The 17,883-nt window shown below is 43.7% G+C and overlaps 1 protein-coding gene across 1 annotated transcript in view; it reads right to left on the bottom strand.

Moving 5' to 3' along the window:
• Positions 1-6,105: 6,105 nt before the first annotated feature.
• The window catches only part of pof1b (POF1B actin binding protein), a 17,193-nt gene continuing 5,415 nt past the window's right edge, over positions 6,106-17,883 (bottom strand). Inside the window, exons 3-13 of the mRNA XM_084029067.1 lie at positions 12,235-12,479; positions 11,645-11,678; positions 11,144-11,224; positions 10,948-11,040; positions 10,726-10,839; positions 9,919-10,071; positions 9,575-9,694; positions 9,318-9,455; positions 9,043-9,116; positions 8,661-8,772; positions 6,106-8,243 (exon numbers count right to left, since the gene is read on the bottom strand). Coding sequence (XP_083885193.1) covers positions 8,661-8,772; positions 9,043-9,116; positions 9,318-9,455; positions 9,575-9,694; positions 9,919-10,071; positions 10,726-10,839; positions 10,948-11,040; positions 11,144-11,224; positions 11,645-11,678; positions 12,235-12,479 — 1,164 coding nt within the window. The 3' untranslated portion in view covers positions 6,106-8,243. The remainder of the gene's footprint in view (positions 8,244-8,660; positions 8,773-9,042; positions 9,117-9,317; positions 9,456-9,574; positions 9,695-9,918; positions 10,072-10,725; positions 10,840-10,947; positions 11,041-11,143; positions 11,225-11,644; positions 11,679-12,234; positions 12,480-17,883) is intronic.

Genomic DNA, 17,883 nt, shown 5'->3' on the forward strand with positions numbered 1-17,883 from the left:
CTTTCATTCATTCATTCGTTTGTTCGTTCCATGAAGTGACATCACTGACAATATGCTGCATGATATGTAATATGAACCTCTTCCTCTGTCTGCATGTGTGTGTGTGTGTGTGTGTGTGTGTGTGTGTGAATGCTCAAGCATGTGCACGTGCATGTGCTTTTGTCTCTTTTGGTCCGTGCCCTTACTCAGCAACTTGCAACCATCCGGACTAAAGCAAGACACACAAACACACACACACGCACACACATTAAAGTAACCGGACACTGGTCTCTAATGGGGAGGGAAGGGGGGGGGGGGGGGGGGGGTCTGTTTCCTGTTGAGGAAAATATCTGAGATGAAACAAACTGCTGATAGAGACACACTGAGGGGGAATCAAGACAAACGAAAATGTGATTATCTAAAAAGGAATCAGTGATTTTAAAACATTTTACTCAAAGACTGACGTGTTTTATTTAATAGAAAGAGGATACAAAGTTAGGAACCAGGATTCATCTGAATCTACTTTTATTTCACCCATCACCCAGAAAGGAGGCGGGGCTTCCCTCCAAGTACACCCCAACCAGGTCTCCTCCGTCACGGCTGCAATTACCACTGTTGCTGCTTTGTACGTGTTGAAGTCCCAGATCCACCAGGAATCCAGACCCCGGGTTCATGACATCACTGGATCTAGCAAGACCCACGTGGGCTGGTTTACCTGGTTTACTTGGTTTAGCTGAAGGAACCCAGAATAAAGTATTTATCTGTGATTTAATATCAATAACCAGATGAAAAGGATGCTCCATAATGTTGGTGATCAGTAAAAAGTGTAAAGTCATGCTTTGTTAGGTCTGTCTGCAAAACCACAAGCTAACTACTTTTAAAACGCTGGTTTTCTGAATGGAGTCTGGTTGATGGGTGCTAGGCTATGCTAACATTGTAGCTGCTCCATCAACACTCCAAATAAGGTCATCCAGACATAAATACGACAGATACCTTGTTGTCTCGTATGATGTGTTGCCATGACGATCGTTACAGACGTTCCATCATCAGGTGAAATTTGACAATTCGTCCAGTTCTTTTATGGTTTGTGTCTGCTAGTGACTCAGCCATACGTTGTGTTCAGTGCTACGTTTTGATCATCTTCTCTGTGGAACAGATCTCCCTGAAATTATTGCTGCAACTTTGCAAAGCAACAGCAACTTGAGGGGGAGAGATGGGGCGATGTTCTGGGTCAGGCAGGGATCAATGTCAAATGGCCTGGTTAACAGCATCCAGCTGACAAAGTCATTCATTTCTGCCGGCGTCCTGCTCTCAACACACACTGTTGTGTGTGTGTGTGTGTGTGTGTGTGTGTGTGTGTGTGTGTGTGTGTGTGTGTCATTGTGCTGCAGTAACAGGGGGGTGGAGGCGTCCCACCCAAGAAGCGAAGCACCCATGGGTGTCCACTTACACAACACATTACAGGATGCCGACTCTCAGCGGATGTTTTTATGTGGCATGATGTCACGGCGGACGTTAGCGTCGTGTTTAATGGGAGTGGGACGTCGAACCGCTTCCTGTTGTCATTTTAAGAAGTGCAAAACAAAAATGCCAATTGTTGTTGTTGCTATGGTGACAATAGAGCCGGAAAATGTTGCCGCAGCTCACTGGCTAGTTAGCTAGTTGGCTAGCTAGTCATAGTGGTGGGGAGTGAAGTGAGGCGTTTGTCACTAAACACTAAACAATGATGGAATTAGCAAGCTAGCTAAACAACTAGTGTACGGCTGGCTGGTTAGTTAGCTAGCTAGCTAGCTAGCTAGCTTCTTCTTCCCCCGAAACAGCGGGTGAGTGAGTCGGAGGGATTAGGACCCGGCCCACCCTCAAAGTTCTACTAAACAAAGTGTAAAACAAGCATAAAAACACCTTTAAGAAAAAAAGAGAACAAAGTTTACTAAAATGCCTTCTTAAAAAGAAAGGTGTTTTTTGTTAATTAGCAAGCAAGTAGAAGAAGCAGAAGCAGAAGAAGAAGAAGAAGAAGAAGAAGAAGAAGAAGAAGAAAAAGAAGAAGATATCGGTTCCATTAACTGGCCGAGGCCCGGCTTGATTGGCTCCGGACAACAGCAAAAAAAAAAACCTGAAATAGCAGGATTGGCTGTCAGCCAAGCGCCCATTTCCTGTGCGTCTGAGAGGAGCTCCAGCCACCGGGGCTCAAATGCATTTCCTGACTGTGTATAAAACTTTTATTAATGACCAGGAGTGCATCAGCAGCTCTGCCCGCTCGCCCACACTCACTCATTCACTCATCGAGAGAGAGAGAGAGAGAGAGAGAGGATGATGGGAGTGAAAATGAGCTGCAGAGACACGACGTGAGAGAAGGAGGCGGAGGAGGAGGAGGAGGGATGAGAGAGGAAGAGGGTGTGTGGGAGAAGACGAAGAGACACTGATGGATGGATCAGGAGATGAGGAGATAGAATTAAGTGAAACAAACCAGAGCCGAGACATTAAAAGTGAAAGAGAGAGAGAGAGGTGGGGGGTGATAGAGAGAGAGAGAGAGAGAGGGAGAGAGACGGGGAGATAGAGAGAGAGAGAGAGAGAGAGAGGGAGGAGCCTTCCTAGGCTCACCGTATCTCTTTACAGTGTAACTTCGTTATGCATCAGGTCACTCGGTGCACCTTTTTCTCCTGAACACCAGGATGTTGATCTAAAACATGTCGGAGGAGATTTCCTGACAAAAAATCGGACGTCTTATTCTTAAAAACAGAAATGCATAATTTTAGCTTGGTCTCCGAGAGATCACGAACCCACGCGAAGAAACGGCATCGTGGATAACGTTTTCTGGATTACGTTTTCTAATGACGCATGACAAATCCGAGAACACATAGCTAACGTCCCGTGTCAAATACTACAAATCCTATGGTCGCGTGTTTGTTTGTTTTGTTTTTGTTTTGATTTGCTCATTAGCTAAATGTTTGAGGGTGTATTCAGAGCTAGCTCGTTGTTCCCAAAAACCTGGAGCGTATCCCCGCTAGACCGGTTCGTTTGAGCATATCTGAACACGGCAATCACACTCTGTTTTGGAAATAAACCAACCAGAATGAGACCTCCTAGAGTGAGGACTCTAGACCTCCTAGAGTGAGGAGTCTATACCTCCTAGAGAGAGAGTGGGGGGGGGGGGGTCTCGGCACGATCGCAATCGTTATGTTTGGGGTGCAAAAAAACCATTAATGCAACAGTTGACGCATTACGTTAACTTCTGGTTTACGAGATGTATCGCCATGACATGTTGAAGAAACACTCATAGTCTCCAGAGGATGAACGCCAATGACTTCGGTAAACCCAGTGGCTTTTTTCGCTAGTGAAGGAAAGTGGTGCGTTTACGATTCAACCTGTCAACTATTCGAATGCACATGTGATTCTCGACGTGTTTCGGCGTTATGGGGAACGATGTTTCCGAACTCCCGATTTACGTTCCGTCACTGAATCGATCTTCAAATTTTCACACCTCGAGTTTATTTCGAAGTGAAATGTCGCAACACCTTTTGAATGGATTGCCATGAAATCTGGCACAAAACGTTAATTTACCCCCTGAGGACGAATAGTAATTGGTCACGTGATCTGTGTGGTCCAACGGTGGAACCCAGGAGAGTCCAGATCCAGATATTAATCTACATCTTAGTGGCTTAAGTGGTTCAAACGGCAACTAATTGAGAAGGATTATCTGTTATCCACTAGAAGAAAACGACACCATGTGACCTTTGGTCGCGCCATCAAATGAACGTGAGACTTTGAGTTATTGAGAAGCGTAATCAACGGATGAAGAGCTGTCGAGGCGTTTCCTGGCAGAGGGAGGGAGAGAGTGAGAGAGCACCGCCATGACTTGTGGAAAACTCAAAGTATCCAGACTGATTAGATGCAGCCAGACAGCCAGATCTGGCAACCCGAGAGGGCTAAGCTGTTATATGCGTAGCAGCAGATCGAGGTCGGGCCAAAAATATAATTAATTTAATAAGGGCAATATTTGTATGTTTGGCTACATTCCTGCACGTCAAAACTCAAAATAAGATTCTTCTGCGGCGCGCCTTCGTTCATCCACGAAAGCTTCTCACTCACAACATCTGGATCGCCCCCTGGTGGCTGGCTGTTGGTGTTAAGAAGGTCTTGATTTTATATGGTGCTGAGCATTTTTATACGTGGATCATGTTAATTTTTTTCATTTCATTAAAATTGTCAGATCTAGATGAACGGGATTAACTCTAAATTCTACTGTAGTGCTGTTGGATTAGCATCAGTGTGAGCCGCAGCCTTGGAGGGAGGGGGGGCGTCGACCCCACAGCCAGGCAGGGGGCTTCGGTGGTCGCTGACCCCGGGCACGGGACCTGGTTTCTGGGGGAGAGGGGTCGATGGGCTTGGCTCTGTGGGGCCGAGGGGGTCAATAAGGGCAGAAAGGCTGAGAGTCATTTCGCATCATTGTTTGTTTTTTAACCGTTTAATCGTTCTTCATGATGGTGATTAGCATCCATTCACGCAAATTTACCAGAAGTGAACTAAGTTTCTCCTTCAGGTGTGAACGTGTCCAAAGTTTATTAATAGTTTAGTGTTCTGCAGCACCGTATTGTTGCTTTTATTTATATGAGGTCAAATTGTCATCTTATGGGTGTTGATTGATCTTGATTTATTTTTATTTATTTATTGATCTTGCTAAGATGCTAGCGGTAGCTTTCACTAGTTGTCATAGCAACTGCAAACATCCAGTCATTTTACTATATATATTATAAAGTCGCACATTTGAGATTTCTTTCTCTCTGAATTTTGCCCCCCTCTCTCGGCTCCGTTTTTTTCTGATTTTGCCACCTTTTTTGTTGATTTTTTTTCTTTGCCAATATTAATATCATCCTTCCATTCATGCAAATAAAGAGAGAGAGAGAGAGAGAGAGAGAGAGAGAGAGAGAGAGAGAGAGAGAGAGAGGCCGAATGGAGTGCGTAATGGGGAAGCATTGATTATGGCTGTTAACTCTGGTTCTTTGATGTGGATAATGCAGTCTCTCTCTTCCTGCCTCTGCTCCACCGTCACACTCTAAACCCCCCCAGGCCTCAGAGGATATTGGGTTTACAGGGAGGGAGAGAGAGAGGGAGAGAGAGGGAGAGAGAGAGAGAGAGAGAGAGAGGGAGGGAGAGACAGACTTCGTACGTAAGCTTCAATGTGACAGAAACTAAATTGTCGGTTGTGTTTGAGAGATTCTAAACCTCTTAGTCAGCTTCGGGAGGTTCTAGTCCAACCCTGGTCTCATGGTCCACCTTGAACTGTACTGAACACTGGAATCCAGATGGATCCAGATCTGGATGCCGCTCTGCTCGCTTGTGTTCCTCAGATCCACCCGTTGCTCCTCCCACACTCCAAATATGGTCACTTCCTTTCACTGGTTGCAAAAAATACCCAAAATGCCGAGCTGGAGGCTTCAAAAGCGACGGGTGACGTCACCACGACGACGTCCACCTTCTGATATCCTGTCTGTGTTTAAGGGTCTGTGTGTGTGGTCTTTGTTTGGTGGGCCTCCGTGAAGGAGCCTGTCAACTGAACAGCGTGCTTTCTGAGCCGCGTGTTCGAGTCCTGGTGAAACGTTTGGATCGTCTGTGTGTAAATCTACGTGAATAAGATGAATAAAAAATGAGTTTAATTGCTATGATCTCCACGACTTAAATGTTGCAAGTTGGCCCCTTCCAGAAACTCAAATCTCTCTGATTTGTCGCTTCATCAGTGTGTCGTCGGCTGGTCCCTGCATGTAATCTGTGACTTCCTGTGTGCGTGACGCGACACGTTTCCTCGCCGGCCGAAGTCAAAATGGTTGACGAGCAGTCAGCCAAGCCCTACAGAGCTGCGATGACCTCATTCTCCGTCTCCCTGCTCCATCAGCTCCACTCACTGACCCGGAGGAGGAGGAGGAAGGGGGGGAGAGGAGAAGAAAGGAGGCGCCCTCTGCTGGACGAACTGGGAATCATCGAGGCTCCAACGTCAAAGCCATAACCTCTTTAAAATCTCTTCTTAAAACACATTTTTACAAGCTGTTTAACTTCCTAACACAGATAATAAAACACAACATAAAACAACAAAACCAAGAATGTTTTTTAGTGATATCAAATATATTTTTATTTCATTTTTCATTACATTTTTCAATTTTTTTTATGCAAATAACCTCCATAGAATAGAAAACATTGCTTTTGCTTCTTTTGTTTTGTTTTGTTTTGTTTTTTTGGTTTCTGTTAAGCGTCTTTGTGTTTCTAAAAGCTCTATATAAGTCAAATGTATTATTATTATTTAGACCTTTTGACGCCGATTATAAGCTGCTACAACAATAACAACAACAAACGTTTGTATTCTCTGTAGGTTAATCACTACAACACATGTTTTTCACATTATAAAAGTATGATTCATCGCTGCTTTAAGGGTAGAACGCTCCTTTAGGAACACATGAAACTAAATGATGCCAGCTCAAAGGTCTTATTATATATTATTTAAACATAAATTAAGTAAATATACACTGAAAACAATGGTGCGCAATGATTTCTTTTGCTAATTATTGTATGTAGCATGTGCAATATTTTATTTTAAATTATTTATTATAAATATTTATAATTATTATTTTTTTCTTCTATTTGCTGTTCATTCAATGTGAAAAATAATGTCTACTTTATGGCAATAGATGGACTTTTAGTAGTTTTTTTCTAAAAATAATTTGTGTGAATTTGCCCTTTAACGTGACCATAATGATATTATGGTGTTGGTCATGTGGTTCAGTACAACAAACAAAACAATGCCACTTTTGCAAACAAATAAAACAGATTTTAATCCCAATCTATCACAGCGGAAACATCTGAGCAACCCAGAATAAAGAAAATATATTAACACACATCTATTTGCAGATTAGCAGTTAATTAATCTCTGCGTACAATTTATTCTCAGCCGGCAGGATTCGTTCTCCTCGGAGATAGTGAAGCACAAAAAAGGCCGTTCGTTAGTGGACCCCAGAGAGGCGAAGCTCTGCCCCTTCCTGTAGGCTAAGCCCCGCCTCTTCCTGTAGGCCACCGCGGAACCTTCATTTACAAAAACAGAGACGGATCATGCAGACAATTACACTCATGATATCTGTCAATGTAAAGGTAACGTTGCTCGTCAATAAAGTTGCACTTCATCATAACGAAAATACGTAAAAATACATAATAAAAGACTTTACGACCCAAAAGTCACGCAACTACCAGGATGTAACGTTACTCACGCTAACGATGACTCTCTCCTTCTTTCTCTTCCAGCTGATAAAAAAGAGTTGCTGGATTAAAAACACGTCAGTTAAAATAACGTTACCTTAGTGACGGAACGTAGCTTACTAAGCTAGCTAGCAAGCTAGCCGAGTACAACAAACTTTCTGCTAATTGAAACATGATCTCTGAAACTGACAAACATCAGATGTGGAATTCAGGGAACAATTCAAAGGGGATCTAGAAGTTATTTCTTCTGTCGCCGTTGACGACCGTGCGAACACTTTACATCATATTGTGCGTTCAACATTTTCCTTCCACCATCATAAAAAAAAAAAAAAAATCCATGCTCCAGTTCCACCCACAATGCAATGCAACAGCTCGTACCCATATATGCACCTCCCATTCCAAACAGACTCACCAGCATCACAACAACAAACTAGCATTTAGCACAAAGCGGAAGCAACCGACCCGATCAGAACGTTAAAGCAGGAAACACTTACATAAATATATACATATTTACAATCGTAGTGACCCCCCCCCCCCCCCATGCAAAATGGTAAACACGCTGCATCAGTGAATCGTGTCTTTTAAAAGGTGCAATGAGCAAAAGTTCCAAATTGTAAAGATGCTATTAAAGGTGCAAGTTGTATGATCTGGCACCTTCTAGTGGCAAGATTGCAGATTGCAACCAACTGAAACTTCACCAGTGTGCCGAGCATTGGAGAACAACCAAACGAAATCCAGTTCCCAGCATTGCTGCCGCCTGGCTGTAGCAGAGATTTGTTTCTTTGTCCCAAATATGAAAACCACCGGCCCAATTTGGTAAAACCAAAGATTTGAACCAGTGAGCCCAAAATGAAGGGGGGGGAGGGGGATTTGAACCACCACCAAACCTGGGAGCCCCGAGGATGAGGGGGAGCATGCAGGGCAGGGGGGGCGGGGGGGGTGATCGGGAGACGTCCATGTCTTCTCGTCGTTCGATCATTCTGTCAGCGAGAAGCAGTGCGTCTTTAAGGGGCTGTAATGATTTCCTGTTTCAAAATAAACAAAACACACGTATTTTCATTGTTCTATTCTGAATCTCAGTATTTTTATTCTGTTTGTCGTCAAGTGCTTCGTATGAAGGGAATCGTCTCATCAGATGGACGATGGCTTTTATTGTGAAAAATCTACAGGAAATGAAATGCGTCTATCTATAATATCTATAATTAGCAGCGTTTAATTAGCGGCTATTCTTCAACAAAACGAGGCCGATAATACTGCTGGGAGGAAGAGTAAGCAGGGGGACTTTTACTGTAAAAAACTCACTGAATTAGCGTAGCTTTGTTAGCGGTTATTCTTCAATAATTAAAGTCTACTAACGCTGCAGGGAGGAAGCATTAGCAGCGTAAATAACACGGGGACTTTTATTGTGAAAAGGTGCCACATCAGTAATCGTGTCTCTTTACCTATTTGACCTCTGAGGTTCTCTCGATGACGATGGTCTTGGCTTCCTTGACGGCCGAAGTGGTCTGGTAATCGTCACCCAGCAGACCCAGGATCGGGTACCGGTTCCTGTAACTGTGGGGGGGGGCAAGTAGACCTCGGGTTACGGCTCGGATCAGAATGTCTTCAAAATTGGCACAAACGTCCACTCAGACTCAAAGACCTCGCACAAAAAATGCAGAACTAAAAAAAGAAACAGCAAATTAAACAGCAAATTATGAAAATTTCACAATAAAAGGTTTTATTCTAACTTCAATTTATTTCACATAATCTCACGAATGGTTCGTCCCGATCTGCTTCGCACTCACGGGGATCATTTTTTCAAATCTGGTGATGTCATCGTACCTGTTAGTGATGATGGTCTTGGTGACCTGGTTCTTGGAGCTGTCGTTCCTTTCCAGCATCAGCTTCTTGATCTCCTGGGGGGGGGGGCAAGAGGTCAAAGGTCAGCGGACGGGTTCAACATAGTATTCATTTTGTTTTTTCAAATTACTCTCTTTAACTCGGCAATAGATCTTGAACTACGTGTGTGTGTGTGTGTGTGTCTCAGTGTGACAACTTTTAAAAAGAGGAAACCACAGACTACAGAGCAGAAATGCATTGTGGGCCACGGTGCGAACCTCTTCCTGGCGGCTGATGGTGGTCTGCCGCTGCTCCAACATGGCGAGCAGCTCCGAGATCTTCAGCTGGAGACTCTTGTCCGAGGACGACCTCTCGGTGTTGGAGGTGACCTCGGTCCGGATCGTGGTGATCTGGCTCTGGAGGGGGGGGCCGTGAAAAGAACTCAGCTTTATTGTCTACATGTAATATCCTACTCCTGTCTTCATCAGGGTGATTCTTCATCTCTCCACCAGGGGGAGCAGTGTCACAGTCTCACCCGCAGCCTCTGGATCTCCTGGTCCTTCTCCTGTCTCAGGGAGCTCAGCTGGTCTTTGTACTGACGGGACAACTCCTCCGTCTTTATGTGCAGGGTGGTGCTGCTGCCCTGACCTGCCAGCTGGGGGGGGGGGGGGAGGAATTTCATCAGTTAACACTGTCTGCATGATCCTTTTAACGGTACTTTTCTTTTCTTTTCGGGGTTGGGTGGTGTCCAGACAAATGAGGACAGGATGACCTTCTAATTTTATATTTTTATAAATAAAATAACTTTGAAAAAGATTATGAAAACATTATTATTAATAATAGTAATAGAATGAATAAAAGAATAAAATAGACGCTCACCTTCTGCCGCAGCATCTCGTTCTCCTTCTCCAGCGCTCTCATCCTCCCGTCCATCTCCTTCATTCTGAAGTCGCGGCTCGAGTCGTCGCTCCGGGTGCTCATCAGCTGGATCTCCAGGGAACGCTGGGCAGCGCTGGTCTCCTTCAGGGACACCTGCAGCGGGACCACACACACACACACACACACACACACACACACACACACACACACACACACGCACGCACACACACACACACACACACACACACACACACACACACACACACACACACACACACACACACAACCAGGATTCATTACTTAAAGTATGATCAAGATTTCATAAATCATGAGAATCATCAGTCTCTGGTGACGGAATGATGCTGATCATCGTGTTTAAAGTTAACGAAGAAAATAAGAAATCTTGAATAATATTTATATAATAGAATAATTTATAATATAGTATCATTTTATAATTCATAATATGAATGAATTCATATGAATTAATATTAACATCAATTAATAATTAATATAAAAAATAAAAATAATAATTACCTTATCATATTTATATTTATATGTATATATGATATTTATATTTGTTTAATTTATATTTATTTTGTTTAAAAGTTTTTTTTAATTAATTACAAAAAATTAATAATATAAAATGTATACAGACAGTCAGACAGACAGACAGACACTCACACAGACAGACAGACAGACAGACACACAGACACACACACAGACAGACAGACAGACAGACAGACAGACACACAGACAGACAGACACACACACAGACACACAGACAGACAGACAGACAGACAGGTGCACCTGCAGCTGTCTGTTGTTCTCCCTGACGGCCTCCAGCAGAGAGTCGTACTGACGAGCCTGGTCGGCTTTGAAGCTCAGGTCTCTCTCCAGACCTTCCTTCTCCAGCTCCAGACGCTGCCGGGACAATAACACGGTTTTGTTGAAGAAATATTTGTATTTAATTTTTTTAACAAAGTTACTCTTACTTGCTGAACAATTAGTAGTTTTTCTAGAGTTTCTCACCCGCAGGTCCTCGGTCATGTGCAGCAGCTCCTCTCTCAGACTGCTGAAGGTGGAGAGCAGCAGACGCATGCTCTTATCTGCAGTGAGACGGGTCTGAAGGACAGACAGACAGACAGACAGACAGACAGACAGACAGTGTTTAACACAGGAACACGTGGTTGTGAGTTTCCCGACGTATCAGCGATCTGTCACTCACCTGCAGCAGGTAACGCATCTGTTGTTTGGTCAGTTCGGTGGCTCCTTTGGGGAGCAGCGCCTCCACCTCCTCCCGCTCCACCTGCACACGAGGAAGACGAGGAAGAGGAGGAAGATGATGCTCACCTATACGTCAACTTTTGGACTTGTGATGTTTGGACTGATCCTAGCTGAATGTTTTTTCATATTTGATCCCATTAAATACGACCTCTGATGGTGATTTTAGGAGGATCATGTGATTGGTTGGTCTGTGAGTGAGTGAGTGTGCACCTCGCTGTCTGTCCGTACGGCAAATCTCTGTTATGGCCACTCGCCACTCTGGACCGGGCAAGATTTTATAGTTCTTCCAATTCTAAAAGTCAGTCAACCACACCATACATGGTCGTATCAGGCACACCTGAGATCTGGACCTAGTTCTAGATCCCAGTCCACTTTGACTACGCCTGCTGATCTGCGGTCAGATTGTTCTACCAGATGTGTGTGACGGCGGTGCGTTGCTCACCTTGTAGTCGTTGCTGGGATCCAGCTGGTGTTTCCTGCAGCAGAGAGGAAGGACAAACAATGACAACAACAGGAAAGATCAATACAAATAGTTTCCACATAGACTCATCTGTGAGCTACGACAGTGATGCATATTTCATACTTTCTTGCGTTAGTAAATTAACGTTTGTCTATTTGTTAAAAAGATGTATGTTTACTTGATCTGGATTGTTTGGTTTAAACACTGTTATTAATGAATGTATCACACAACAGTAAAAAAACATGAATTTTTCCTCACTTCCTTTCCTATCGTTATATCGTAAATAAAATCTTCAATAATCATCGGAATTCATTTTTTTTGTCCTTTTAATACATTTTTGCATATTATACTGTATTTCTTTATACTTGAAATATATATAAATATATACATTTGTAAAAATGTTCCTTTTTTTTTGTGTCACTCAGCACCAAAACAATGTCGAAGGGAAAATTAAATAGGATCCATTTTCATGGTGGACACATGAATTAAATGAATCCAAGTGACGTAGTATTGGTAGTAGTATTGGTCGTAGCAGTAGTATTGGTAGTATTGGTCGTAGTAGTATTACTCACTGGCCCCGGATCTTGGACACGTGCTCTGAGATGGTGGAGTGGATGTCGCAGTTCTTCCTGTAGACGTCGGCCAGCAGCTCGCCGAAGTAACGCGTGTCCAGCTTGGTCGGCGTCTCCCTCAGCTCCAGGTTCACCTCCCTGGAGATCTTCTCCACCAACGGAGGCGGCTTCGACTGTATGATGTTGACGATCTCCACCTCCTCCACCTCCACCTCGTCCTCCTCCTCCTCTTCCTCCTCTTCCTCCTGGAGGGACACAGGCAGATATTACACCACTTGTTGAATGAGACCTGCTATTTCTATTTCCTGGATTCGTGTGTTTCAGTCATTAATAACAGTCATGAAGTTGGGAAAGAGTGAGAAAATAGAAAGAGGGAGGTCACAAAGGTCACGGGCCTGATAGAGACACATTAACAGATGAGGTCATTCTGGCGTCGGTGTGAACAAGGAAGTCAACACTCCATCTGTTTCCTGTTAATGTGAGCAAACACATTTTCATCAGTGACTGATTAAGGAAAGAGAGCTCAATGAGATGTGTGATCATCATGATCCTCACAGCCTCTGATTGGTCGAGGAGTCAGGAACACAGCCTCTGATTGGTCGAGGAGTCAGGAACACAGCCTCTGATTGGTCGGGAGTCAGGAACACAGCCTCTGATTGGTCGAGGAGTCAGGAACACAGCCTCTGATTGGTCGAGGAGTCAGGAACACAGCCTCTGATTGGTCGAGGAGTCAGGAACACAGCCTCTGATTGGTCGAGGAGTCAGGAACACAGCCTCTGATTGGTCGGGAGTCAGGAACACAGCCTCTGATTGGTCGAGCAGTCAGGAACACAGCCTCTGATTGGTCGAGGAGTCAGGAACACAGCCTCTGATTGGTCGAGGAGTCAGGAACACAGCCTCTGATTGGTCGGGAGTCAGGAACACAGCCTCTGATTGGTCGAGCAGTCAGGAACACAGCCTCTGATTGGTCGAGGAGTCAGGAACACAGCCTCTGATTGGTCGGGGAGTCAGGAATACAGCCTCTGATTGGTCGGGGAGTCAGGAACACATTTTCTATTTGAACTTCCACCAGATGTTGGATCCAGGCTGCAGGGATTTGTATTATCAGTTCAGTCACTAAAGTTGGGAAATAAGGACCTCGCAGTCTGCCTCATTATAACCTTTTTGATTATTTGGATCTACATTGAATGACTGGCATTCGTTCCAAACGCACAGCTGAGCTCGGGGCTCTCATGCCAGTCAGGAATAATTTCTTTCACTGTCATGTTGAAGCAGGAAAGGGCCGAACACAAAGCTCCCTGTTGTCTGAAATAAAGGTGCACAATAACGGATCCAGACCAGGAAACACACACAAATTGTTTCGTCCACATACTTCTGGTCGTGTGGCGTCCATTAACAGCTTGGCGCTGAGACGGCGTCCTGCTCACACCCTGCAGATACCGCTGACATCAACCGAACACACCCATGACCTGCTCTCACTTGCATGTGGCAACACAGCCAAGTCAACCTGTCGTTGTGTAACCTTATTTAGTCTGTGTGTGTGTGTGTGTGTGTGTGTGTGTGTGTGTGTGTGTGTGTGTGTGTGTGTGTGTGTGTGTGTGTGTGTGTGTGTGTGTGTGCACTGAAACACTTTCACTCTCTGTAAACAATGTGTTTGCAGATAGACTGGTGGTCTGTTTACCTCATCTTATATTTTTAGATGCACTAAACAGGTTGTTAAACATCTCGTAAAGAGTAAAAAACGTCCTGAATGATTCAATCTGATACCAAATGATAAAGTTGGCTCCTTCCGTCAGGTTGGTTGAGTTTTTTCTGGCAGGCTTGTTTGTTGCTTTTGGCCTGATTTCACTCTCGACTCACGGGGAACAAAACTGAATGGGAAGTTCCAAACAATATCAAACATCAAAACAATTTCATTGCAAAACGGCAAAAAAAACACATTGCAACATGCATTGCAATCTTTTTTCACACAACAATTCCTCCAACAAAAGAATGGATTCATATCAGAACCCGAAGGCCAGGTATTGCTATCAGGACTGAGACATTCGTGGAGGAAATGTTTCTGAATGCTTCCCCGGGTGTTTCAGGCTCGTTACAGTTCGTCTCGGACAAAAACATCTTATCTGATCGTCATTCCTGCTTAAATATCCAAACTGTGGCTGAGAAAAGTGACTCAGCCGGATTCCAGATGAGCCAGGAGGAAGTTTAAGAGCCAGAGTTTAAGAGCCAGAGTTTAAGAGCCACCGAGTTTAACACCGTGGTGCCATTTCTGGGGGGGGCCTACCGAGACTGGCCAGGGAAGGGGCCAAATATTAGAAACGACTCTCAAACCTAAAAGGAATTTATGAGCTTCTTGTCTGTAAGTATCTGGTTGATAAACTGGAAGTTCACTGTAAAGAAGGAACAGAAACAAAGTTCCCCGTCTCCGTCTCAAAGTGTTTCTGAGTCACATGGCCTTTCCTGTAGCCGACGCCCAGAACTAACTAATGTGACCAGGAAACAAGTTGATTGTTTTCATTAAAAGAAAAGAAAAGGGAAGAACAAGGCAGCGAGGCAGCGAGGAACTTTGAAGGAACAGATAACATTCATTCTCCCCAAACTCAACCAGACATTAGTGAACACGATCATGTGTCTGCCGACTGGCCAATCAGAGTGAAGCATCGTCCAACTCCAGACCAGACCGCTCCATAGACTCTCATGCACTTTTGGGGGGGTTTCAGGCCTGGTTAAACTGTATCCCAACTTACAACATGCTTCTGTGTCCCAAATCCGCCATCCAGTCAATAAAATAGGTTTTTCAAATAGTGAGAACCAACCGAACCACCAGAGGTCCTTGAGCATAAAGTCATGAATGAGCAAAAACAGTATCAGACTGCCGGGTCCAGTAGGACCAGATATTATCTGCGGACAGACAGACAGACTCACACACAGCTGAACACTTACGCCTGCCACAAACTTAACCACCTCAAATTTTTATATTTGTTTTTTTATGTATTTTCTCATCATTTGTTTCATGTTTAATCCGTAGAGCATAAACATAAATCTGCCATGCATTTCATTTTCTTGTGTACAGTTAACAGTGAGTAAAAATATATATTTATATCAATCACACACCGGTGTTATCAAAGCAGATCTCACGGTGTTTGGATTGGCACTAAGGTGCGGCTCAGCTGCCACATAACTGCTATCTGACACTAATGTTGTAAAATCAAACCCTTGTCTGACAACGTGAGACCTGGTCTGTGATCCTGCAACACTCAAAGGTCCCAGCAGGACCGAAGGTCGGGTCCCCTGGTAGGACTCACTGGTTCTGCTGTGGGGTGTGAGGTGGGCGTGTGCCGACGCTAACATACCCATCATTCCTGCAGAGAGAAAGGAGAGCGGAGACGGCCGTCTGGACACGAAACGGGACAATCTTCTCGTTATCAGCAGACATGCCGACGATGACACGCTGCTCGTTTCACTTAACTTCGAAGCAGGAACGCCATCATTTAAAACCACCAAACCATAACCATAATAACTGGGAGAGTCTGCTGGCAAAGAGACGCTGTTGTTCAGAAACCGACAGGCTGCCTCCTCAAAGCTGGGAAACAGCCGAATACTTGTCAAGTGTCCAATAAGAGCTGGAAGGAATGTGCTTCAGGAGCTTCTGTTGGAGCTACTTGTGTGGGATTTTATATCTCGCCTGATGGTGATACAACAGGAAAGCTCAGAAGGATTCTTCTTCTTTCACCACTGACAGACTGACAGTAGCTGCCAAGATTGGCAAGTACGTTCAGGTTTCTCTAAACGTGGGAAAATCTGATAAAAAAATAGGCGATAGACTCCTGGTGCCTTGACCAGCCTTGTTGTTTCTTTTTCTGTCGGGTTACTAAACGGTGAGAATGTAGTGGAGGTGGGGCTTCCCTCCTCGTAGACCCCGACCAGGTCTCCTCCATCACGGCTGAAATCACCACTATTGCTGCTTTGTACATGGTGAAGTTGGTTTTCTGAATGGAGTCTGGTTGATGGGCGCTAGGCTACGCTAATAACCTTGTTGTTTGGACCACAGACAGTCTCTGGTTTCTCCACAGCGTCTGGTCTGGTCTCTGGTCTAATGTGAGATACTATCTAGACCTCTGGGGGACCACAGACACAGAAGCCGTAGAGTTTATTTTCAAGGATCACATAAACATCTCAGCTGGACTCTGACAGAGTTTAATACAGCAGATGCTAAATTCCAGAGATCTGATGGTGCGCCGTTGTGGGCTTGTTTTCAGGCCGTGAACGGAGCAGCGTAACGCTGCAGAAACCCAATATACAAACACAATACACCTGAGTGTGTGTGTGTGTGTGTGTGTGTGTGTGTGTGTGTGTGTGTGTGTGTGTGTGTGTGTGTGTGTGTGTGTGTGTGTGTGTGTGTGCGTGCATGTGTGTGTGTGTGTGATGTAGGTCAGGGTGTGTGAGCCAGAGAGTCATGTTACCTCACAGGTATCTTCGTGTGAGTGAAACAGTGAATTATGTGACTCTGGTGAAAGTAGAAGTACTGATTCTACTTATTTACTCAAGTGAACATGAGAAAGTACTGAAATGTACTCAAAGTAGAAAGTATTACGATGAAGGGCATTGTTTTTTACAAGTCATTTGAGTTTTAACAATGATTGTAACTCAAACAGCTACCAGAGGACTAGATCAGCGCCTCCCTGAGGGTCTGAGGACCTGCACAGGAAGATGAGCATGTTTTAACACTGATGATGGTGGCGTATTTGGCGTTGCGCCATGCCCCGCCCCCTTCTCCCCGGGACGCCGTTCTTCCCCGCGTCCTGTAATTAAGTGTGAATACTTCACATTCCGGTGAGAAAAGCATCCGAAGACGCAGATGAGCGGGAAAACTCCCATAATGGCTTAGTTCCCTCTGGGCGTGAGGTCGCCATGACTGAACCTTCTCTCTGCTTTCACTGAGGCTCGTTAACCTTTGACCTGCTCATGAATCTGTTTAGACAATCAGAATAAAAGTGTGAGCAACGACCACCTGACCAGGCTTCTATCCGAGGCTCATTTTTAGTACGAACTTGTCTTCATATTGTTTTTATAGTTGTATTGTCGTAATTCTTTGATATTCTTTATTCCTGTTTCAACCATGTAAAATATTTAGCACTTTGTATGATTAAAGATAATTCATTATACTAATAATAATAACATCAATAATAATAATAATAATAATAATAATAATAATAACAATTATTAATTGTTTTTACTTTTGTTTTAGTATTGTTTGTTTATTAAATTAATTCATGTATTTGTTTATTCATTATTATAAAGTGTCAGCCAATTTAAATAAAAAATTCCATTCATCTAATTATTTTGATTATTAATTTATTATTCATTATTATTTATTATAATTGTCACTTTCAAGCAAACATTCCAAAGATTTTCATTCCAGTTTTTATTATATTATTGTAAAGTTACTATTTTTTTGTTCATTTGAAGGCAACAGTTTGAGTGTTTAATAAATTAACGAGCATTTTCTTCCCTTTTTTTCCATTTTCAGAGTTCAACATTAATGTTTTTATTGTCTGTTTATTGTTTTTATTTAAAGACGACAGGAATAATCTATGAGCAGATTATCTGATAGTAAAAGAGAACTAATCCAGTTAATCCCAGAGGGGG

Source organism: Eutrigla gurnardus (genome assembly GCF_963514095.1).
Source record: "Eutrigla gurnardus genome assembly, chromosome: 15".
Lineage (NCBI taxonomy): Eukaryota > Metazoa > Chordata > Actinopteri > Perciformes > Triglidae > Eutrigla > Eutrigla gurnardus.